This window comes from Pyricularia oryzae, chromosome 5 (assembly GCF_000002495.2).
Source record: "Pyricularia oryzae 70-15 chromosome 5, whole genome shotgun sequence".
In the NCBI taxonomy this organism is placed as follows: Eukaryota; Fungi; Ascomycota; class Sordariomycetes; order Magnaporthales; family Pyriculariaceae; genus Pyricularia; species Pyricularia oryzae.
In genome coordinates this window covers 2,741,599-2,764,493 of record NC_017852.1, presented here as the reverse complement: position 1 = coordinate 2,764,493, position 22,895 = coordinate 2,741,599, and the positions used below count along the sequence as shown (strand labels likewise).

Genomic DNA, 22,895 nt, shown 5'->3' with positions numbered 1-22,895 from the left:
CGAGACATCGTGCAGTGTTTTGGTGGGGCAACTGTAGGTCCCTAACCAAAGCTGTCTAAACCGTTATTGTTAGCAGTAACAACGCTACAATTTGCGGGGCTCCTGTGGACCTTTGTCTCCCACACACACGCATGGGCACCATACGACGAGCTCCTGTGTCCAGCACCCCTCACCCACTAGCTCCGCCCTCTTCCATTAATTGACCTTTCTAGGCGGCCTCGATGAATAGTACATCCTTCAGGCAGCTCCTGACGTCTGCCAGATCGTCTAGCTACAGCTTCATTCAGTCCTGCACAACTCCCAGATTCGTTATCCTACAACAGCATCAGCGCCCATCCCGAGCAGTAGTGTCTGCTCCCTCGAGCTGCCGGCAGTTCGTGCGTTGCTCAAGCTCCTCCCCTGAATCCCCGTTCATCATGAAGACGGTTTCGACTTCGGACCGCCTCGCGGAGCTGCGGGGCCTGATGAGGGCGCGCAGCATAGATGTTTACAGTAGGCTATCCAACGCCTCAAGGTCTAGAAGTAATAAGCTCTTTCACTGATGCACAACCCTTCGTGACTGCCTGTAGTCGTACCCACCGAAGACGCACACTCGTCCGAATATATCGCCCCCTGTGATGGCCGCCGAGAGTTCATCAGCGGCTTCTCCGGTTCTGCAGGCACTGCCGTTGTGACCAACGACAAGGCCGCCCTGGCAACCGATGGACGGTACTTCAACCAAGCTGCGACAGAGCTAGACAACAACTGGGAGCTACTGAAGCAGGGCCAGCCCGATGTCCCGACGTGGCAGGAATGGACAGCCGACCAGGCTGCTGGAGGCAAGACGGTTGGCGTAGACCCTACTCTGCTGTCAAGCTCCGAGGCCAAGGCGCTCCAGGAGAAGATCAAGTCCAAGGGTGGCAATGATCTGGTTGCCATATCAGACAATCTGGTTGACTTGGTATGGGGTAGGCACAAGCCCTCACGCCCGAGCAACCCCATAGCATTCCTACCAAAGAAGTACTCTGGGAAGGATACCGAGCCTAAACTCAAAGAGCTCCGAGAGGTCCTGGAGAAGAAGAAGGTATTTGGCTTCGTAATTTCTACCTTGGACGAGATCGCCTGGCTCTTCAACCTTCGAGGCAGTGATATTCCTTACAACCCCGTCTTCTTCTCTTATGCCGTCGTCACCGCCGATAATGCGACGTTATATGTCGACGCATCGAAGCTCAGCGAGGAATCTCATGCCTACCTCAAGGAGAACAAAGTCGATATCAGGCCGTACGAGAGCATTTTTGAGGACTCGGAGGTACTGGCCAAAAGTCTCAAGCCCACCGAGGACCAGGGAGAAGAAAGCAAGGTCAAAAAGCTCGCCATTTCGAACAAGACATCGTGGGCTCTTAAGCTTGCACTTGGCGGGGATGGTGCCGTCGATGAAATTAAGAGCCCGGTCTGCGATGCCAAGGCTATCAAGAATGAGACTGAACTAGAGGGCATGAGGCAATGCCACATCCGTGATGGCGCAGCGCTTATTGAGTACTTTGCTTGGCTCGAAGACCAAGTGGCAAACAAGAAAGCTACCCTCAATGAGGTACAGGCCGCAACCAAATTAGAAAACCTGCGGGCAAAGCACGAGGACTTCGTTGGTCTATCCTTCACCACGATTTCTGCTGTGGGTGCAAAGTAAGTATCCAAGTTTTCCTCGAAGCACATGAGGCAATAGTTAACATAGCAAACTTCAGTGCCGCTGTCATTCACTACAAGCCCGAAGAAGACTCATGCGCAACGATTGACGCCGATTCTGTGTACCTCTGTGATTCTGGGGCGCAGTTCCTGGACGGTACGACCGACACCACCAGGACATTGCATTTCGGGAAGCCCTCGGAAGCTGAGAGGAAGGCGTATACACTGGTATTGAAGGGAAACATGGCTTTGGACATGGCTATATTCCCCAAAGGCACGACTGGCTTTGCACTGGACCCCTTTGCTAGACAATTTCTCTGGGTAAGTAATAAACAACCATGAACGATAAACTTTGCTTTCGTCTAGCTAGGTTGTGCTAACAAAGACCCTAGCAAGAAGGATTGGACTACCGACACGGTACCGGTCACGGTGTCGGCTCATACCTCAACGTTCACGAGGGTCCCATCGGCATAGGCACCAGGAAGCACTACGCTGGAGTCCCACTCGCACCGGGTAATGTAACATCTATTGAGCCCGGCTTCTACGAAGATGGCTCTTACGGCATCCGCATCGAGAACATTGCCATGATCCGTGAGGTCGAGACTAAGCACATGTTCGGCGACAAGCCATACCTTGGTTTTGAGCACGTCACCATGGTACCATACTGCCGCAGGCTGATTGACGAGAGCCTCTTAACACCACGTGAGAAGCAATGGCTGAACGACTACAACAAGCTCATTCTCGACAAGACGAGCGGTTTCTTCAAGGATGACAATTTGACCATGGCATGGCTTGAGCGCGAAACACAGCCCTATTGAGTAGCCGGTGAAGTTCCTGGATTCTCTATGATACCATAATTATGTTGCTAGTTGCAAATAAGCTGCATTAGGAGCATCAAAAGTGCGCAAATGCAGATAAAGCAAATGTAACACCAAACGACAGCTTGAAAGGGGTGTTGCTGCGAAGGGCGGACAAAACCCGTGATGACTGTGCCCTTTCCTTGAGGCGCAACTGATGCACCAAGTCTATTCCATACTTTGCCGCAACCTACGGGCATGTCAATCATAACGTTCAGAGCACTTGAAGATTTTGGTTCTGAGGTCAAACGTACTGAGAAGGCGACTATTGTCAGGCCCATGAGCAAGACGAGGGTGCGCGAGAAAACACTGACAAATAACCCGGATAAGAAACCTACCTCGAGTGATTATTGTTACTACTTCGTCTCTCCTAAATACGGCAATGGAAAAATAGGCATTTTCGTGATGAAATTGAACACACCTGTCACACTGCCGCCGGACACCTGCCGTAGGACATCCGAATCGATGAAGCCGTCCTCTTCTTCGATTTCAAGTACTCCACCAGTCGTTGGGGACCAAGTTGAAGCCGACCTGCTGGAAAGCGCATCCAATCTGTAGGGCTGCGTCTTACTCCGGTATGCGAAGTGGCCAATGCCGAGCGAGGCTCCCAATGCCAGAGGAACACACCTTTGGGCCAGGGCCCGCCGACCTAAGATTGCGGTGGCCATAATATACGTTATCTTTGAGATCTGGTTTTGGAGTGAAATAGCATAGAGCAGGCGTAAAGGTGTGGGATATCCCTATAGGTTGAGTAGCTCTCGTAGGGATGCACCCTTACCAACATGCAAGGTAATTACTTGATGCTAGTGAAAGCAATTGATGACGTCGACCACTGTGGGGAGGTTCGTACTTGCTGGTGGTGTGGCTGAAGCTAGTGTGGGCCCGCGGCCTGCAGTGGGATGTGGCGGTATGATTGACGCGTGAAGTCGCGTCCAATTCTACTTCATACCTCACCCGTGTTTATCCCCAGGCCCGTAGCCCACCCGGTTCCCTCCCTCTCCTCCACAATTACCTTCAAAGCCGCTTTTTGTTACCTCCTACCCGTGAGGGCTCTCATAGAGCTATAACACTACACGCAGTGCTAGAAATCTTCGGGACGGGTCGTATATCTAGTGACACACTTGTATCCTCAAAATATCCGACACAACGCGAACAACGCCGAATACAACGCGATGCCACGACCGGTACGATCTCGAGTCGCGCCGGCAGCACCGAAAGGGAATGCTGCCGGTGCAGCTCGGACTGCTGAACCAGAACCAGCAAAGAAAGCTGCGACAAATCAGGTTACCCAGGTGGAAGTAGTGAGCGACACGAGCAGTGATATTTACGGACTCAGCGACCGAGAAATCGAGCGCCAAGCAACGCGGCGCGCCTCGGGAGGTACCACCCATGCAAAACCCCAGCAGGCAAAGGCGCTGGAAGATTCCAAAACTCGACGCGATGCGGCAATGAGTCGTCTGGACGATCTCAGCTCGACCTCGGCATTGGAAGGGCCTTCGACGCTTAGGAAAGCCAGCTCCAGTACGGTACGCGCCGCCCGGCGGAGCTCCAGCAGGCTACGGAGGAGCGCGCCGGATGCGTCAGGACTGGATGTTATGGATGACTCTGAGCTTTTTGGCGGGGACTTTGACGATCTGGACGTGGATATAACCCTGGGCGAGGATTCTGTGCTGGCTGGTGATCAACGGTCGACCGACACGTCTTCGTTCAATGTGGGGCTTTTCAGACGAGGCCGTCCCCGCCAATCGAGCATTGTTGGCCGCGATGATGCACCTATTCGCCCAAGTAGCCGAGGCCCAAATACACCGAGTATCAGTACGACTTTCAACATCGGGACATTCAAGCGACGGGCCAGGGAGCAGAGTATCCTGGGTAGTAGACGCAAAGCTCGCCTAGAGCCAGACGAGACGGAGCCGATAGCCAACAAGGATGAACCGGAGGACAGTGTTATTGGGTCGGATGAAGAGGTAATTCCAGAAAGTGTTATTGGGTCTCCTAGTCGCAGGAGGACTCGTGGATCCGATATGAGGGATAGAGAGCCATCATTACCTGCTATGGATACTAGTCGCGAAGAGGGATCTTCGCGGAAGAGAAAATCAACAGAGGGCCAGGATGGTTCATCCAAGCGTCCTGTGCTGGCGTCCAGCGATGTCCGGCAAGATTCTATCGAGAGCGACTCGGAGCTCAGCTTGCCGCCTCTCGATGATATACCATCGACTCCGGACCATGACACAGCACGTCGCGCAGTTGTGGATGACGACGATGACATATTAGCACCGCCCGCTAGTAGCAGCTCATCGGATGCCAGCCCAACCAGCTGGCCGTCGTTAAGAAATCTTCCTCGCAATAGACATCGCCGAGCGCCGTCAGACTCTCGCAAAACACCAGCTCCTGCCCACGGTGAAGATGTGCTATCGGACATGTCGTCTCCACCATCACTAACGCACTCGCCCAATTACGTCGCGGGTAAAACCAAAAACACCCGTGGGGCAGCCGCTGCCTCAAAAAATGCCCGCAAGGCCTCACCGAAGCTTACGACCGCCGAGCTCACGGCAATGTTGCCCAAGAGGAGGCAAAGGACGGCACGAGATGACCAGTCCGACGACGAGTTTAACTCCACGATAGTGGCAAACGAGGCAGACGAGCTGTCCTATGTGGAGGGGTCCAGGGCACGGCGCGCGAGAAGACATGCGAGACCTTTGGCCGACTCTAATGCCCCCCTCGCCCGGGTGCAGGCGACTAAAGGCGACAAAAGACGTGCTCGGAGAACCTATGGCTCCCGGGCTACTGCGGGCTCCGATAAGGAAAATCAAGATGGAGAAGGTGAAGGAGAGACAATACAAGTCGCAGCCGATGAAGAGTACCGATCAGACGACGCATTGGCAGATGAAACCTTGGATGCAACTGAAGGCCACGGCGAGCTTACAGGCAAACTGAGCGAGGAGCTCCAGCAGGCCGCGCAAAAGTTTAAAGAGGTTGATCGGTGGCAAATGGAGTTCGAAGAGGTTACGGAACCGTCATCGTCACCAGGCGCTGGAGCTGCTCGGTGACCTGAACGGGTTTAACCTTGTTCGGGAGAGGTTAACGATGATTTACTTACTCGTTCTTTTTTGACTCGATTGCTGCTTTGCTGAGGGCTTTGTATACGTACTCTTTATTAGGGATGCAATTTGGGATCTGTATACCCTGCGGGCTGCGGTTCTGTTGGAGTTGGGCGTAACACGGAGCGATTGCGATGTTTTCATGAATGTGCGGGTTCTGTCCACGCTCATATCCAAAGATCTCTTATTTGTCTTCATCGAGCGAGATCGGATTCTTACGAAAGGATCCATACCTTGGGAACAATGAAAAGCTGTTCTGAAACCACCGCCATCTTGACTACTAACGCCTGAACGCCCACGCCTACATCAAGAAAAAACACCCTGGGATCCATGGACTGCAAAAAAAGTACTTAAACTCCCGCCTGTTCTGTAGGACAAGCGTAAAGGTTCTTGTAATGGATGACTCATGAGAAGCTTGCATAGTCCACTTGATGATCTACAACACGAACGTGCTCTGCTATTTGATTTGCATCCCTGAAAGCCGTTGTGATACTATCCGGGACCAACCCTTGCAACATGAGGCCCTGTGTTTGGATTGGTTAGTGGTTAGTTTCCGTGATTACTCGTACGTCTAAACTCAATCCGTGAACTTTTGAGACTTACTTGCTTAACAGTGGCAAAGCTATCCTCCTTGGCCGTGTACTCGCGAATGACCTCCTGGGTATCAAAATCAACGTACAGCCGGGTATCCCGCACGCGAACGACGACATTGTCCAGCCTCATGTACAGACGAGCGAGCAGCAGCATGCGATGCTCCATGACCCTGACCTTGACACTGAAGATGGACACGCCATTGTCGTCGAGCTCCGACTCGTAGAGCACCACCTCGTCGAAGAACAGGATCGGATCCCGGCGCTTAAGAAGCTCAATGGGAATCTGCTTGCCGCTGCCGGGCACCAGCTTCGCTGGCTCTTCGGTGCCGCGGTAGTCGGTGCTGTAGCTCCAGTCGAAGGGCCGCACGACCTCCTTGATACCGCTCGTGTTCTCGCGCGAGCTGGACCACGCCCCCGCGTATGCCACCTGCAGCATGCCCTTGTCCGTCTTCTCGACGCAGTCCAGCGCCGCCTCGGCGGAAAAGGACATGGTCCACCCCGAAGGCACGTGACGCACCGAGACGAGGTTGTCGCCAAAGATCATCTCAGGGACGGGGATGCCGATGCGAGCCGACATGGCGTCGATGGGCCCGGACTTGGAGATGGGGAGCTTGCGTGATGCGATCTCAAAGTTCCTCTGCCGGTGAACCTTGGTCGCCTGGGCGAGCTGGCTCGGGTCCGGGAAGGGCTCGTTTGGCGAGTCCACATGCAGCATTTTTGGCGGTTGAGTTGAGGCCGATTCTACGGGTTGATATGTACTTTTTGTTTGCTCCCTTGGGGTTGTTGAGGCGCGAAAGAGAGGGGGGGGTTGGTAGCCAAATCTGGTGGATCAAATCCAACAATTGTCGTCGCGAATACCAGAAAAAAGACTGTGCTTGTCAGCTTGATGCTTGATGGATATTCTACGTGACGTAAAGAAAGGCCTATTGCGTTTGTCAAAGGTATGCGGGGAGCTTCCAACTGGGAATATCATGGTTGCGGGGTTAGGGTCAGTCATGTTGGATACGATTATCCAACGGCGAGCACTTGTTGCGACTGAATCAGATAACCTCCACCACATGCATGAACTACTTCGCCCAATATTCGATCCCAAAAAGAAACATTGATGGGATCAAAATTTGACTTTGAAGCGATTGTGGACTGCTCCTCTTCTAGTCAGCAAAGAATCAAGAGGCGTTTTACCGTAACCATGTGCAAGGGTAGCATGATCCTGGTCGCTAGGCGAAGCCCAGGTCCGATGCAATATCAGCCCTGTTGCTGGGCAACCACAGCCCACCTCCGCAGCCGCCGTAAACATTGCTGAAGCCCCAAACTAGCAACCAACCCAAGCGAGTGCCGAAGACTTGAAATGTTCACTTGTTCCCAATCCCCGCTACAACCAAACGAATAAAGGCCTTGCTCTTCGTACTTTCCTCTTTCCACTGAGGGAAATCTCGCGTTAATCCGCGGGCAATTTATCTGCATTAACACCCAGTTTCCTGAACCTAGTCTCACTGTTTTTTTGATTGATTCCGCCCTCCTCCAGTAAACTCCTCTCCCTCAACTCCGTACCTACACATAAGCTTGGCGAGGCTCGATTTCGTGCCTCACCAAGTCGACAAAAACTCATCAAGATGGCAACGAAAGCTATGCAACTCGAAGAGTGCTTCGAGCACCTGAATGTTAACGATGAGAACGACCACGGTGACAGATTGGTACAAAAGTCCAAGGTAAGTCACTTGAACCAAAGACGGTTACGAACAACTCGCCACGACGTAACCCATCAATGCTGACATCCCGAGCAGATCTCCATGTCTACAGCACAAATATCTCATGGCAGTTCGAGACCGAACCTGTTCAAGGTCGCCCTACAATCGCAAAGCGCAAACACAGTCACGTCGGTGACACTCCCATCCCAGGCAGCCCAACGAAAAATGGCCCCACCACCCAAGAGCAGAGAGCCCCCTTCACCCAGCAAACACAAAAAGGATTCAGTCTCGTCCAGCGTAGATGAGCTCGCGAATGAGGAAGTTGAAGCTTCGGCCCCGAGAGTACCTAAGGAATTCCACCTTGGTATGTTCGAGATCGGACGGCCTCTGGGCAAGGGAAAGTTTGGCCGTGTATACCTCGCCCGCGAGCGTACCACCGGCTTCATCTGTGCACTCAAGGTCCTGTACAAAAAGGAGCTTGAGTCTGGCAGTGTTGAAAAACAGGTCCGACGAGAAATCGAGATCCAAACAAATCTCTGCCATCCAAACATTCTGAAGATGTATGGCCATTTCCATGACAACAAACGGATATTCCTCATCCTCGAATTTGCAGGCAAAGGTGAATTGTACAAGCATTTGCGCAAAGAAAACCGCTTTCCGGAGTGGAAGGCCGCCCAATATGTCGCCCAAATGGCCAGCGCCCTCAAATACCTCCACCGGAAACACGTCATCCACCGGGATATCAAGCCCGAGAACATCCTAGTTGGCCTTCACGGGGAGCTGAAGATTTCGGATTTTGGTTGGAGCGTGCACGCTCCCAACAACCGTCGCAAGACGCTTTGTGGAACTCTCGACTATCTCCCACCAGAGATGATCAAGTCTGGCAACAAGGACAACACTTATGACGAAAAGGTTGACCTTTGGAGCTTGGGCGTGCTGACCTACGAGTTTGTCGTTGGCGAGGCGCCCTTTGAGGATACTCCGGTCATGACCCAAAGGAGGATTGCCAGGGCCGATATGACTATCCCGTCTTTCGTTAGCCCGGAGTGCCGTGATTTGATCAAGAAAGTATGATTCCAGTCCACTCCCCGGTTTGAATATGGGCTCGAAAGTTTTGCTAACTCGTGCTTCTCTAGCTGTTGGTTCTTGACCCTGTCAAGAGGCTCTCTTTGGACGCTGTTCAAAAGCACCCTTGGATCATCAAGCACTGCGTCAAGGGCGAGCGTGCCACCAACCGCGAGAAGGGCCGCGGTAGCGACTAATCGAAGTGAAGGATTGTGTTGACGACGTTATGAGCGATTTTGTCTGACGTCCAAGACTGTAATCAAGCCGGCGTTCATCGGGAGTAAATGCATCGGGCAAGTGGTGTTCAAGGAGTTTTGGTTTGAATTATAAGGGGGTTTGGGTTTTGTATCATTTTTTGTTCTGGCAGTATCAGGATCCGGATCCTGCCGCCTTTTTCATGATTATAATCGTACACGGCGCATTACAAAGCACTTACTGCCTGGACCTGAATGCCTTCTCTTTTGGTATGACACATCCATCCAATAAACCAAAGCCTTAGCGGTTAGTTCCAGGAAAATGTAAAAGAAAATATCCAAAGAAATTCTCGCTGGTTATTTGTAAATTTCATCAAATGGCCGGGTGTCTGAGAAACAAGAGTCCCACACTTGGTTGACAACCTTGGTGGCATGCTCTGTGTCCCTACATCTGGCACGCGCCCTGACCGACATGATAGCTCGGGACCGTACGCAATTCTGGAATTGTTGTGTAACTGTCCAGTTGCCTCTGCCGAAGGCCTCTCTTGTCCACCTGCACTCTCCACTCAGCATTGAAGCACGAATCTGCAAAAGTGGTATATTAGCATCGACATCAGAGACGACAGATTAAGAAGGCTGTGAAGCGTGTTTTGGGCTTGTTTTTGATCTCACCTCGGTGCATGCAGCGTGCCTCAGATCCTTCTCGCCGACAAAGTCCACCTGCCACCTCAAATGATCATATGCGTGCACCATCTCGTGCGCCAAAGTGTCCTCAAGGTGCTTGCGGTCCCGTATCGAGTTGGCGCAGACCAGGATGCCGTGCTGGGGGCTGAAGCCGCCTGCCTGGCCCAGTATTCTCCCATCCGCGGTCAGTCTCGAGGGACACCTGCGGCAAACGACATTATCCGCGTCAAGCTCGCCGCCCAGCAGCCGGATCTGGTCGCGCATGTAGCGCACGACAGGCGAGTAGCGGAACAGCCAGTCACGCTGCTCCTCGCACCGCCTCAAGTCACGCTCCTCGTTGGTCCGGTACAGGTGCTCGCGGTAGTGAAACTGGCCCTCTTTGGTCATGCTGCCCGTCAGCACCTTGAAGTAGTTGACCCATTTGCTCGTCGCGGGATCGAACCCCGTCTCAGCCGGGTTGTTCTTGCGGATGTTGAGCCGCTCGCCGCCGTTGATGCGTAGCTTCACCTGGTCTGGTGTCTCTTCATGCGTCTGTGGTTTCGGGGTCGCCCCGGACGGCGTGTTGTCTTGTGGGGACGCCATCGTTTTCGGGTCGTGTCGTTATGGCCTTATTGTCTAGATCGAAAATGGGAATGAACAGTACTCGATGTATCGAGATGATTTGGAAACTTCAAAGTCGTGTATCAATTGACTTTTGCTAAGCGCAGTCTACCGTCGCCCACGCCGACATGTGAATGAATCTTGACGTTGTCTGATCCTTGCAAGCCTAACAAGTCGCGCCCGGGAGTCGCGCACGACGGCACGGAATCCCGGGCGGTCAGTTAAGCGGACTTTTTCTGCCCCGAACCCTTGACAAAAACCGGGCAATGCGGACAAGGGGGCTCTACACCGTGCGTCATTGGTGGGGTTCACCTGAAGTAACAGTCATCCCTGCCCCAAGGTCAATAAAGGTCGCCAAGCTGCGACATCGCTACCACACAATCGCCCACTTGTCGACTCGTCAACCACAAAACCCGCGCGCCTTTTACGGGGGACGAGAAAAAAAATGGACCTGAAGGGCGCCGTCACGCATTCCGATCCTTGTAAGACCACACTGGAGACCCTTTTAATACTCCCGTTGGGTATCCATTAATATGTAGCTTTCATGTGTATTTCGTGTTTGCGATTCCGTTGTTCGGGGACTTTTTGCTTGGTGTGTCGTGGGATAGAAAGCAAATCACTCACTTACTTCTCGTTGTATCGGGTATCGTAGCGATGAAGGCTCCGAAATCATTGGGCACTGTGGTGATCAAGCTAGGTGAGTGGTCCTTGCGCCTCAAAATCCATGTTTATCTTTTGCATGCCCCTGCTCTACCTGGCGTGGGGTTGATAGTCATCTCGAAAGCTGTTTGATCTATCTATATCGATAGGGAGACTAACACGAGGATAGGCACCAGCTCCATCGTCGATGAGACGACAAAAAAACCTCTCCTCTCCATCTTGACCCTAATTGTTGAGACGGCCGTCAAGTTAAGGGAAGATGGACACAAAGTCGTCATCGTCTCGTCGGGTGCCATCGGCGTTGGGCTTCGCCGTATGGACATAGCCGTAAGGCCCAAGAAGCACATGTCCAAGTTGCAGGTTTGTACTGAGCAGGATTCAACGTAGCCGATAAGCTTGGTACTGATAATGCTCCTCCACACCAGGCTTTGGCAGCAATAGGACAATGCCGCCTCATGAGTCTATGGGACAGTCTCTTCACACAATTGAGACAGCCAATCGCACAAATTCTTCTCACCAGGAATGATATTGCGGACGTACGTATGCATTCCAACCCCCACCACTACCTTCCCAGGTAGATGACACTCAAGGCCCTTGTGTACGCCCTAGTCATAAAGTCATTGGTGTCACACTGTGATGCTGATAAGGATGACGGAAATAGAGGTCCAGGTACCTAAATGCCCAGAATACAGTCATGGAGCTCCTTGACATGGGCGTTATCCCCATCGTAAACGAGAACGACACTCTCGCCGTCTCGGAAATCAAGTTTGGCGACAATGACACACTATCCGCTATTACTGCAGCTATGGTTCATGCAGAAATGCTATTCCTCATGACGGACGTAGATTGTCTATATGACAAGAATCCCCGAGCTCACCCAGATGCCAAGGCTATCGAGGTGGTAGAGGATATCGGAGCCTTATCTGCTGATGGCAAGTCCGCCCCTTACTTGTCCAAAGATTGTCAGGTTATTGACTGAGATTACGCAGTGTCCTCTGCCGGATCGTCTTTGGGTACGGGTGGCATGTTTACCAAGATCGTGGCAGCAAGGCTTGCCACCTCTGCAGGAGTCACCACCATCATCGCCAGGGCGTCAAATCCGGGCAATATTCTCAACATTGTGAAATGGATTGAGGCAAACCCAGCTGCCACATCGTCCAGGATCAGTGTAAATGACCACACAGACTCTTTCATGCCCAGGAACGAATCAGGAATTCAGCCTCCATTACACACACGATTCCTTCCCTCAACAGACCCAATCAGGGACCGGTCATTCTGGATCCTTCACGGCCTCAAGCCACACGGCACAGTCTACATAGACCAAGGCGCGTACCAAGCACTGTTGGATAAGGCTGGCCTACTACCTGTGGGTGTAGTGGATGTCGAAGGACACTTTGCACAGCAGGAAGCCGTCCGGATCGTGGTGGTCGAGAAGAAACTCTCAACGCCAACCCCTGACGGAAAGTACTGGGAGGGTTCTACCAACGAGGTTGGCCGAGCTTTGGTGAACTACTCATCGGCCGAGATCGCCAGGATCAAGGGTCACCAAAGCACAGATATCAAGGATCTACTCGGCTACGCTGACAGCGAGTACGTCGTTCACCGAGCGCAGATCAGCTTCTTCAGGAGGGAAAGCAGACCGGTCTCCCCAACAATGGAGATGGAACCCATCACCCGCGGAATTGGAAGCTACGAGGTCACACACTAAATGAAGGACAAACAGATTTTGGTCGTTTCTGTACGTAATGCATATTGGTTGTTTTGATGCATTTGCGACTTGACGCATTGGCTGCGTAATGTGGTATGGTATCTACAAAAGACCGCAAATAGACATTCAATTTCGACTCCAGATTAAACAAAGGTTTCCTGAACGCCTATACTCCTAAGCCCAAGTTTTAAAAAGCAGGTCCCACATGCCACAGGAATGTTTCAGCCAGTAGCGAAGAGGGCATCTTCGTCACGCAGGTACTCGCCACAGTCGGATTGCCTGAAGCAAGTAATACCCGTGGGATCGAGTCGTCGAGCGTCGGCGGTGCTCTTGGCGGTGAGGCCGAAACCCAGGGGGACGTCCTGCATGTTGTAAACCACAATACCCTGGTGCTCGGGGCAGTCGTCTGTCTGACGTCCTACATGTGCCTTGACGACTAAGGGCAAGCAAGAAGAACGGTGTTAGCTGAATGGCAACTTGTAAAAGTGCAGAGAGAAGTCATGCCGAATATTGTAGTTTCATACCATTTCCACCGTAAAGGAAGGGCATCTCGCCGTTTGAGCGAACCCACATCTTGTAGCGGGCGTGCTCGGAGAGGATCGGGAGGGCCGTGATGTGAAGACGGAATTTTCCAGACTGTGTATACGGTTGCGGTTAGCAAAGACTCGGCACACGTTCTTTATTTCCTATACATTTGCCATGATTGGGAGTAAACAAACCTTTGTGAATTTGCCCAGGCAAGTACCGAGCGACATGAGCTTATCCCTCGCTATTGTGGTGGCCAGGTTCGCTATGCTGAGCTTGACATAGTAAACCCGATCCTTGTGCAGGCGGAAAACATAGCGGTCGCCGTCCTCGAGGGGAGCGATCAGGCTCTTGAGGGAGTTTCCTGTGTAGTTGGCCAGCTTGGCTAGCAGCGTTTGCGTCTCGGTATCTGTCAAGGGACGCATCTTGGCTGTTTTAGAGGCAGTTGATTGATCCTGATGTGGGAGGCAACTTGAACACTCTGCGGATGCCGTCGCGATGCGCCTTACAAAAAAAAGTTCCTACGAGTCGCGACCCCACGAAATCTTCGATAAGATAAGGCGGCGCAATCCATATTAAAGTTTCCACTGATACCCGCAATACCGCCGCCGCCAGCCGAAGCCGCACAATCAGAAAGAAATCACATGCAGGGTAGGTCAGTTCGGTTGATAATTTACCCAAAATTCCTCTCAAGGCTTTATTCTCCCATTCTATGCTATGCATATACTGCCATCTATGTTTCCTGGCTTGGGTATCTCTCTACTTGGTAACAAAATAAATGTATGTACGTTATGTTGTCCAGACAAAAACCCTAGTCTATGTGGTTAGTGGTTTAGTTTGCTGCCAGCAGCGCTGCGGCGTCGGGTGCTGAGCTCCGATCAAGTTTCCCATCGTTCATGCGGGCTTTTTGGGCCTCCTCGGCCTGCCTTCTAAGCCTCTTCTTCTTCTCGTGGCTTCGGTAACTTGCGTAGCGAATGGCACCCAGCGATAAGAGTGCCATCAGGATAAGGCCCAGGACACCCCTCCGTATGAGGACCCAGCGCAGACCCTCAATATCTGATTTTGCGTCACTGTTGAGCGTGACGCTGATTTTGTAGTTGATTTGTTGAATCTGCATCGACGAATCATGTTAGCAACAATTGTATTTCCTTTACCTTTCACAGAGTCGCTGAATCAACGGAAATGCGCAAAGACAGCGCTACTTACGGCACTTTCGGCTGCCTTTTGCTCCTCCCGAACAGCCATCCTCCGGTCGTTGAACATGCCCTTGACGTTGTCGTTTAAAGTAAGGAGCTCCTGGTTGAGCGACTGAGTCAGGATATCCACCTCGTGCTGCACATGTGTCCGTTGCTGGCGAATCTGCTCATCGTTGATCCGCCGCATGTTCCGGAGCTCCACGCTCAACTCAGAGCAGGCTGCACGGAACAAGTACGTCTCGTTATCCATGTCGCTACGGCTGTAAAGACCGTCCTTGGCCTGACCCAGGTTTTGCGCTAATAGCCCACGCACTGCCTTCATCGCCGTGATGGCCTGGTCCTGCGTGTAGCCACCCTCCTCGAGCCGTTTAACAAGGGAATATGTGTCAAAGTGGTGCACATACGGTGCTGGCTTGAGGTGCGGGTGCTGCGTCTGCATTGTCTCCGGGCTGCCCATGTGTAATATCGTCTCCATCGGTCCGCTAGACCTGGCCTTTTTAAGCTCCCCAACAATATCTTCGGCCCCCGGCGGTGGAGGAGGTGGTGCAATCGGGGCTGAGAGCTCGATCACTGGAGGGATTTCCGTCGCGCTACCTGCAGGGGCATCTTGTCGGCCCTCGGCGGCAATGGCCTCTGTCGGAGCAACAGACTTTGTACGGCCAGACTTGGAGGTTTTGGACTGTGTGTCTGACTTTGAAGCCGACTTGCTGGCATCGGCTTTGGTGTCGCCGGTCAATGGCTGTGGCTCAACGGCCTTGCCATGTCGCGCAACGTAGGTAGCTCGCTTGGGCGAAGTTGCCCTCGCATAGTTTGCAGTCTGTTGGCATGTGATCGGCCGCCAGGGCTCACGCGCTGCCCTGCGACGGGTCAGATGGCTGGCAGCTTGAGTTGCGGACTCGCCGAAACGAGGGGCGCGGAACAGGTGCGGGTAAAGAAACGTCAACCTGGCAGTTGACATCACGGACGATGGCTAAGAGATCATGAGGCTAACAGGCAAACCTGCGGCGTAGAATAATACGTAGGAAGTAGTGAATATAATGTCAGGACTGCGCAAGGCTCTTCAAAGACTGTTTGACAAGATACCGATGATGTGTTGGTAAATGAAGGAAGGTTGAGCAGGTTGGCATAACTTGAAGTCCTGAAACCGGCAGGTGGGCATTCCTCAATTGACTCAAGCCGATGTCGTCAAGGGTTAGGAGTGCCAAGAAAACAAACTGTGTGTCGCAAAGCCCCTGCACTCAAACAATATCCACTGTTACCATCTACCTACCACGTATGTACAGTAGGTCTACTGTAAATGACTACCGATAGTTAGGTAGATTTTGAGTGCTTGCGGCTGCAGTTCCATTGCAATTCCTTTCTTCGCATAGGACATGCGCAATTATGGAGACATCACAGGCTCTTCTCAAAAACCACTGGGTGTCCAGATATGAAGTTGTATTCATTGTGGTTATTCCTTGGATGCCTTTTGCCTTTCCATGACTTGCAATACATCAGCTGCACTGTTAACGTCTCCCTTGCGCTTCTTTCCACCTCTTTTCCGTTTTGCCTTACCACCCCCTTGTTCCTCATCATCCCCATCGTTACCCCATGCAGAGAGCTTGATATCCCTTTCTTCTAGGTCTTCTTCGTCGGCCATCCTGCTGGTGCCAAAGCCCATATCCATGTCCTCTGCATCTCGCGTGCTGTCCTTCAGCATCCTCTTCAGGCGCTCTTCCCTCTCTGCCTTTTGCTTCTCTTCCTCCGACTTGGCCTCGGCATTGAGGCTCTTTGCCTTCCTGAGCGCTGCGAGCACTGCTGGATCGTTTGCGGCCGATGCTTTGCGTGACTCCTCCGATACAAGACCAGTCTTGGAGCCCTTGAACCAGTCTTTTCTAGCGACGGGTACTTTTGTAGTTGCCGGCTGTGATTGATCTGCTGGTTGGCTTGCTTCTTTACTGACAGATGTTGAAGCTGCCCCTATTTCAGTTTCCTTATCCTTCAGTCGCTTGCTGGGCCTTTCTTCAGAAACAGCACCCTCCTCATCAGAGCTGTCGTCGGAGTCTGAATCCATTCCTGCCAGTGGATTATAATCGCCCACGTCATTGAATATGTCGTCATCTTCCTCCGCCGCGGCTGCTTTCTTCTGTTCGGCTTCCTCCTGTTTCTTCTTATATATCTCTGGGACTTCCATTCCAAGAACCTCGGCATTCTTATCAGGAACAAATGCTGCCTTTTCCTCCAGTTCATCCGCTGCCAGTTTCCTGACTTTGCGTTTCTCGTGACCATCCTCATCGACAATGATCATGACCTCTCGGCCTTTGCTGTCACGCTCAAACCTCGTTCCCGGGGCCTTTTGCGATCCAATTTTCTTGAACCTGTTTCCAAGCGCCTGCTCCTCTTTTGCCTTGGCAGCTTCCCTTGCGGCCTTCAGCTCGGCCAAGATTTGGTCTCTTGAACGCTTTCCACCTGGTACAACAGGCTTGGTTGCAAACTGACCCTTCTTCTTGATTTTCTCCTTGGTGATTACTTGGACCTCTGCACCTTCTATCTGCTCCAAGGCATCATCGAAGCCGTCTTCTCCATCTCCTTCCTGTGGAGACTCATCCTCCTTTGCATCAGCAGATGGTGACCTTTCATCCTCGGCTGCACTTTCACCCTTGCGAGCCTTGGCTAACAGCTCGAAGTCGAGACCCTTGGGGCGGCCATCACTTTCGGCCAAGATCTTTTTACGCCTCGCTTCGTACTCGTCCTCGTCAATCGCCTTGTCGTCGCGTAGCTTCTCAATTGCCTTGAGCTTTGCATCGCGTTCGGCATCCGCATCATCGCCATTCCTGAGCCTGGCCCTGTCCACGTAACCCTCGGCAAGCCTGCTTCCCTTGGGCGCTGAAGTGCGAAATCGCTTCTGTTTCTGGTTCGCCTGGTCTCGCTCGGCAAGCTGCTTCGCAAACAAGTTATGACTACTTGCGCCCAAAGACCGCCTGTTGAGAGCAGCAAAATGCAGTTAGTACAAGTCCGACAGCGCAGTCAATGCAACTTCGCATGTACACTTACGGCGTCATCGGGATACTTGACTTGAGCCGCGATCCAAGGGCAGAGGCAACTGCCGGTTTAGTGGCAGAGGTGGAACCATCCTGCCCATCGGGTTTTGCCTTTTCGCCGTTGGCCCCGATCAGCCTCCGAAATTGATCGTTGTTCATGTTGGCGACGACATGGTCGACAAGTCAGGGTGGTGGAGATGTGGTGCATTGCATCACAGCGCGTATAGTGGATCTTTTTTTCGTGACAGAAGGGGGTCTTCACGTGATAGCGCATTTGCACAGGTGCTTTTGTACACGAGTTAGGGGAGCCTAGCGACAGTGTGAAATGACGTCTTGCCACTCTACGCGTCTTTCTCATTCACACATTCAATTTATCCCACACCTTTCATATCTCTTTGCGCCAAAGAATAGTTAGCATGTTAATGCTAAGGATTGGCGCCAAATCATTTACGTTTTCTTCATTTTTGATGGACTGGGACTCAACATGAATTTTCTAATGCCTCTGCCGTCATTTTCGCCGCCCTAGTTGCAATCCGACGCGTCCGCGCAAGTTGCTCTCGCAACCATGGGGGATCGCCTCGAAAAGAATTCGGCTGCGGTGCGGAAGCGCATCGAAGATCACACCTTCACCGACGAGAATGGGGAGGAGTATGAGGCCAGTGCCTTTGGAGGCTTCGGCGACTACTTTAGGCGCAAAAAAATCAAGTTGCAAAATCTTGATGCTGAGCTGCGAGCGAACGCGTCTCCCGGCAAACCGCAAATCTTCAAGGGTGTCGTCGCCCATGTCATGGGATACACTCAGCCATCCTTACAAGTGTAGGCGTGATAACAAGCCCCCCGTATTCTCGTATTGTGCCGTGCTGACAGCGCTGGCTAGTCTGCACAAGGAGCTGGTCCAACATGGTGCCGGGTTTCTTCAGTACCTGGACTCCAAGACATGTGCCACACATATCATCGCATCAGCTTTGCCGCCCAAGAAGGTTGTTGACTACAACAAGTACCGGATGGTGAAACCCCAGTGGGTTATAGACTCCATCAGTGCTGGGAAACTACTACCATGGACCGACTACCGCGTCTTCGACGAAGGTCCGGCGCAAAAGACGCTGAAATTCGACAATGGCAAGATGTCTGCTGAGAAAAGTCAACAGTCCAATCTTGGATACAGAGAACAGACTCAAAACAGCTTGTACACAAAGCAACTGCAGAAGCAAGCAGAACTTCATTCGACTGCTGGTTCATCCCCTTTCCGCTTCATGGGCTCAGCGAATCAGAGTTCTTCCACGCCTTTGGGATCTGATTACAGTGCTCGGTCAAAAACAAGCAAACTAGCAATGCCTCTACATGATGATCTAGATGAGATGTCCGAGGCCACCCACGACCGCGCAACCACGCCGACGTCCCCAACACCAGCGGGCAAAGAGAATATCAAGGAATCTTCACGTGAGGGTTCTTTGCCGGTGGTCAATGTTAAAAATACCCCAATAGCTCCTCCTGTTCCCAGGCCAAAGGATCCTGAAAATCCGAGGCGAGAGGGAGATGAAGCACGTGGAGATCCAAAGTCCATGACCTCTGAGGAGCACAATGCATTGTTATTAAAGGATCCCAAAATATGGAAGTCTTCCACAGCGAATCCAGATTTTCTTAAGCAATTTTACTCCGAAAGCCGTCTCCATCATCTCTCCACCTGGAAGGCAGAGCTCAAGTCCAAAATGCAGAAGATGGCTGCCGAGAAGGGCACAGCGCAAAGGCCGATCAAGCGCAAGCCTGGGTCACGTCGCTATATCATGCATGTGGACTTTGACAGCTTTTTCTGCGCCGTTTCACTGAAAACCGCACCGGAATACATCGATAAGCCTGCTGTTGTCGCTCATGGGAATGGTACTGGCTCTGAAATTGCTTCCTGTAATTACCCTGCTCGAGAGTTTGGGGTCAAGAATGGCATGTGGATGAAGCGTGCCCTGGAACTGTGTCCCACAATCAAAGTTCTCCCCTACGACTTTCCAGCGTACGAGGATGCCAGTAGGCTCTTCTATGGAGCTATACTTGAGATTGGTGGCATCGTGCAGAGTGTCAGTGTTGATGAGGCACTGATAGACATAACCACCCTTGTTTTGGAGGCATCGTCATCAAGCGGAGTTGGCGTGGACGAAGGCAGTGTGTGGAGAGAACAAGAGAAAGCCAATGAGCTTGCGGCGGATCTGCGAGCTGAGATTAAACGCAGGACTGGTTGCAATGTGTCGATTGGGATGGGACCGAATATCCTGATGGCCAAAGTCGCGCTCAGGAAAGCAAAGCCGGCCGGTCAATATCAGGTGAAGCCAGAAGAGATTTTGGATATACTGAGTGGCCTAAAGGTTGAAGACCTGCCCGGAGTTGCATACAGTATCAAAAACAAGCTTGAAGAAGTTGGCGTCAGGCTGGTGAAGGATGTGCGGGAGCTCTCTCGTGGAAGGTTGACTACAATTCTAGGCCCCAAGACAGGGGAAAGGCTCTGGGAGTACTCCAGAGGTATCGACAAAGCCGAGGTTGGCGACCAGCCCATGAGGAAGTCAGTATCGGCTGAAGTAAACTGGGGTATCAGATTTGTTAGCCAGCCCGAGGCCGAAGAATTTGTCATGAACTTGTGCAAGGAGCTGGAGAAGAGGCTTCTCAGTGAGGGGGTCAAGGGCAAAGGATTTACTATGAAGATTATGCGTCGCTCACTCGACTCTCCCCTGGATCCGCCAAAGCATCTGGGCCACGGAAAATGCGACGTTTTCAACAAGTCAGTGGCCTTTGGGATTGCCACTTACAGTGCTGACTTCATCGGCAAGGAAGCTGTGTCAATCCTGAGAAGCTACAACTTTGCGCCTGGTGATCTCCGTGGTCTGGGTGTGCATCTGAGTCGATTAGAGCCCGTCAAAGGGCCTGCCGCCGGTGTACCGGAGAGCAGCCAGAAAACGTTGTCTTTCGGGGCATTCGCAAGAGCTTCAAGTAGCAAGAAGCCAAAACAGGAAATTATTGAAGATGATGGCAGAACTAGCGGCAGGAGATCATCAGGCCATGAGATGCAGGACGATCCCATCTCGGTAGATCCGTTGACGCCCCGGAAGCCAAAGGCGAGCCCAATGCACCCTGCGGTTGCGCTTACTATGGCAAGAGAGGCCGACACTCAGGCCAGAACGCCGTTAAATGTATACGGAACGCAGTTTATCATGCCTACACAGCCTGATCCTGAGGTCATGGCTGCGTTGCCTCATGATATTCGCACGAAGCTGATGGCACAGCAGAAGAAAGTCGCTCCAGCGGCTGCAAGGGAGGGATCGCCTGCTTCAAGGCCCAGGTCGAGAATACAAAGCCCTGCCTTGCGCGATGACGAGATCCCCTCTGACATAGACCCCGAGGTCTTCGCAGGTTTGCCTGAAGACATGAAGGCGGAGGTTCTTGCATCATACAGTCGGAGAGGCGGTGGTGGTGGCGGACAAACAGTGTTGCCCCAGTCTCCTCGCAAGGACAGAGTGATCAACAGGCCACGCCCACGCACGACCCCAACGAAACGTGGCGGCATACGAGGGATGCTTGGCCGCGCGCGCGAACGACAACATGACGCCGAGGCCGGATTGCAACAGACAAACCTGTTCGCGGCGCAGAGACGAGATGAAGAGGAGGTACTAGACGCAGCAAAGTCAGCACAACCAGGGCATAACATTGCCACAGAGCCAGAGGAAGTTCTCGATCAGGAGGTTCTGGCCGCACTACCCTTGGAAGTACGCAGGGAGATCATGGCTGAGCAGCGCCGCCGTCGATTGGCTCAGCAGGGCAGCATAGATGTGCAAGCACCACAGCCGCGGCGGCGCGAGGCGGTGAGATCCGAAGGTGCGGTTGATTCGCAGGAGAGACTACAGTTCCCCAAAAAGCCGGCACGGGCTTCCTTTACCAAGCAAAACCTCACGTCGCTGCCAAAAATAAAAGACATGTTGCAACTTTGGCACCGGGATACGGTTCGCACTGGACCACATCTGCGGGACACAGAGGTGCTTGAGACATACCTACTAAAAGTCATACGTGAGGAGAGAAATTTGGAGAAGGCGCAGGTACTTGTCGCATGGCTAGACTGGTTGGTGGAAGAGGAAGAGGAGGGGGATAGCTCAGGAAAAGGAAAGAAACAATGGCAAGCCGCTGTTGAGCGCATCAAGCGTGTTGTACAAGAAGCTCTGGCAGAGAGAGGGCTGGGACCCATGGACTTGGGTTGAGAGTGGATACAACTCCCCAACGAAGGTGTCACTCTATACCTCTATGGTTGATACGTTATGATGTTATGACAAGTAGCAGGTCGTTTTCTTGAATTAAGGCTACCTGACTTGTAGCCTCTTGATTTCATGACATGCTGATTATACCAGCGGCCATAGCCGTGATTCCGATAATCAAGTTTGCTGAAGTAACTGCCACTCTATGAGCGCCCGACATATAGACCTGGGCATGAAGAACGTGTAAGAGATTGATTGGGCTTAAAGCAAACCCACAAGGTTGACGAGAAAACCATATCGAGGTCATCTCCTGCATAAAGTGCAGACAAAGGATCACTTACCGAAAGTTTCAGTGGCCCGCCACAGGCGATGCTGGCATTGCCATCACAAGCCGTGTTGCACTGGTCGTCGTCGACCCTGACGGAGAGGCCAGACAGGATGTTTCCACACCAGCACTCTCTTTGAAGCGCAAGCCCACAAATATGGATCAGCAATCACACTATAAACGCGTAGATTATCTCGAATAGTCTGCATCACTTCAACGCCAAGACAAACACCAAACCATATATATGTATTATGGAATAGGCAGGAACTCATACCGTGAGAACTCGATCCCTGCAAACTTGTACACAGTATCATCGGACCCGCAAAAGTCAAGACACGACTGCACCGTCATGGACCCTGGCGCCGTCTTATGCTTGCCGTCAATGGCGCGCTGTACCCCGGAGGTGCCCGGCAGGCCCGTAGTCTCGTTGTAGCACCCGTGGTATTTGTACTTGGACGAGGAAGGTGGCGAGAAAATGGACAGGTCTTGGGCTGCGCCGGCCTGGCAGAGCGTGATCAGAAGTAGAGGCAGTAGTTGTGGGAGCATTTTTATTTGGATGTTGTTCTCGTGGCAGTTTTCTTTCCTTTAGGTGCTGCTAATCCTCTTGTGTTTTGTTGCGAATTCTTATCGGATTTGCTTCCCAGGTTTGTTGGTAAAAGAGGCTGAAAAGGCGCAAATTTCAAGCTTGCATCCTTTGGGCTCCAGGCGATAAGCATCAAGTCTTGGCAAACCGAGCTGAGAGGAATTGCTGAATGAGCCTGAACCCAACACATATGTCGACCAATAAGTAC

The 22,895-nt window shown here is 52.3% G+C and overlaps 12 protein-coding genes across 12 annotated transcripts; 5 read left to right on the top strand and 7 right to left on the bottom strand.

The window, feature by feature from the left end:
• The first annotated feature begins 82 nt into the window (after nt 1-82).
• MGG_00476 (xaa-Pro aminopeptidase 1) lies at nt 83-2,901 on the top strand. Its single transcript, XM_003718539.1, has 4 exons — nt 83-492; nt 570-1,662; nt 1,722-1,983; nt 2,055-2,901. The coding sequence occupies exons 1-4, from the start codon at nt 222-224 to the stop codon at nt 2,478-2,480; spliced, it is 2,052 nt and encodes a 683-aa protein (XP_003718587.1). The 5' UTR covers nt 83-221; the 3' UTR covers nt 2,481-2,901.
• On the bottom strand, nt 2,348-3,318 carry MGG_17448 (uncharacterized protein). The gene is made up of 3 exons (XM_003718538.1): nt 2,941-3,318; nt 2,774-2,853; nt 2,348-2,709 (listed from the first exon to the last, which is right to left on the bottom strand). Exons 1-3 carry the CDS (start codon nt 3,185-3,187, stop codon nt 2,557-2,559), a joined length of 480 nt encoding a protein of 159 aa, XP_003718586.1. The 5' UTR covers nt 3,188-3,318; the 3' UTR covers nt 2,348-2,556.
• Nucleotides 3,319-3,503: 185 nt separating this feature from the next.
• Nucleotides 3,504-6,109, top strand: MGG_00477 (uncharacterized protein). Its single transcript, XM_003718537.1, has one exon. The coding sequence runs from the start codon at nt 3,692-3,694 to the stop codon at nt 5,567-5,569; it is 1,878 nt and encodes a 625-aa protein (XP_003718585.1). The 5' UTR covers nt 3,504-3,691; the 3' UTR covers nt 5,570-6,109.
• Nucleotides 5,673-7,351, bottom strand: MGG_00478 (type 2A phosphatase activator TIP41). The gene is made up of 2 exons (XM_003718536.1): nt 6,224-7,351; nt 5,673-6,144 (listed from the first exon to the last, which is right to left on the bottom strand). The coding sequence occupies exons 1-2, from the start codon at nt 6,926-6,928 to the stop codon at nt 6,025-6,027; spliced, it is 825 nt and encodes a 274-aa protein (XP_003718584.1). The 5' UTR covers nt 6,929-7,351; the 3' UTR covers nt 5,673-6,024.
• Nucleotides 7,352-7,550: 199 nt separating this feature from the next.
• On the top strand, nt 7,551-9,514 carry MGG_00479 (AUR protein kinase). Its single transcript, XM_003718535.1, has 3 exons — nt 7,551-7,922; nt 7,998-8,969; nt 9,038-9,514. Exons 1-3 carry the CDS (start codon nt 7,827-7,829, stop codon nt 9,161-9,163), a joined length of 1,194 nt encoding a protein of 397 aa, XP_003718583.1. The 5' UTR covers nt 7,551-7,826; the 3' UTR covers nt 9,164-9,514.
• MGG_00480 (metalloprotease ATP23) lies at nt 9,257-10,640 on the bottom strand. The gene is made up of 2 exons (XM_003718534.1): nt 9,833-10,640; nt 9,257-9,745 (listed from the first exon to the last, which is right to left on the bottom strand). Exons 1-2 carry the CDS (start codon nt 10,424-10,426, stop codon nt 9,518-9,520), a joined length of 822 nt encoding a protein of 273 aa, XP_003718582.1. The 5' UTR covers nt 10,427-10,640; the 3' UTR covers nt 9,257-9,517.
• A 162-nt stretch (nt 10,641-10,802) lies between these two features.
• MGG_00481 (glutamate 5-kinase) lies at nt 10,803-12,994 on the top strand. Its single transcript, XM_003718533.1, has 5 exons — nt 10,803-11,141; nt 11,274-11,464; nt 11,530-11,640; nt 11,766-12,036; nt 12,094-12,994. Exons 1-5 carry the CDS (start codon nt 11,099-11,101, stop codon nt 12,810-12,812), a joined length of 1,335 nt encoding a protein of 444 aa, XP_003718581.1. The 5' UTR covers nt 10,803-11,098; the 3' UTR covers nt 12,813-12,994.
• On the bottom strand, nt 12,814-13,868 carry MGG_00482 (60S ribosome subunit biogenesis protein NIP7). The gene is made up of 3 exons (XM_003718532.1): nt 13,532-13,868; nt 13,337-13,448; nt 12,814-13,248 (listed from the first exon to the last, which is right to left on the bottom strand). The coding sequence occupies exons 1-3, from the start codon at nt 13,760-13,762 to the stop codon at nt 13,034-13,036; spliced, it is 558 nt and encodes a 185-aa protein (XP_003718580.1). The 5' UTR covers nt 13,763-13,868; the 3' UTR covers nt 12,814-13,033.
• A 124-nt stretch (nt 13,869-13,992) lies between these two features.
• On the bottom strand, nt 13,993-15,747 carry MGG_14678 (uncharacterized protein). Its single transcript, XM_003718531.1, has 2 exons — nt 14,544-15,747; nt 13,993-14,448 (listed from the first exon to the last, which is right to left on the bottom strand). Exons 1-2 carry the CDS (start codon nt 15,489-15,491, stop codon nt 14,170-14,172), a joined length of 1,227 nt encoding a protein of 408 aa, XP_003718579.1. The 5' UTR covers nt 15,492-15,747; the 3' UTR covers nt 13,993-14,169.
• A 160-nt stretch (nt 15,748-15,907) lies between these two features.
• Nucleotides 15,908-17,765, bottom strand: MGG_14677 (uncharacterized protein). The gene is made up of 2 exons (XM_003718530.1): nt 17,567-17,765; nt 15,908-17,493 (listed from the first exon to the last, which is right to left on the bottom strand). The coding sequence occupies exons 1-2, from the start codon at nt 17,710-17,712 to the stop codon at nt 15,984-15,986; spliced, it is 1,656 nt and encodes a 551-aa protein (XP_003718578.1). The 5' UTR covers nt 17,713-17,765; the 3' UTR covers nt 15,908-15,983.
• A 117-nt stretch (nt 17,766-17,882) lies between these two features.
• MGG_00485 (DNA polymerase IV) lies at nt 17,883-22,029 on the top strand. The gene is made up of 2 exons (XM_003718529.1): nt 17,883-18,369; nt 18,431-22,029. The coding sequence occupies exons 1-2, from the start codon at nt 18,119-18,121 to the stop codon at nt 21,783-21,785; spliced, it is 3,606 nt and encodes a 1,201-aa protein (XP_003718577.1). The 5' UTR covers nt 17,883-18,118; the 3' UTR covers nt 21,786-22,029.
• MGG_00486 (uncharacterized protein) lies at nt 21,554-22,767 on the bottom strand. The gene is made up of 3 exons (XM_003718528.1): nt 22,379-22,767; nt 22,121-22,238; nt 21,554-22,005 (listed from the first exon to the last, which is right to left on the bottom strand). Exons 1-3 carry the CDS (start codon nt 22,648-22,650, stop codon nt 21,910-21,912), a joined length of 486 nt encoding a protein of 161 aa, XP_003718576.1. The 5' UTR covers nt 22,651-22,767; the 3' UTR covers nt 21,554-21,909.
• Between the last annotated feature and the right edge of the window lie 128 nt (nt 22,768-22,895).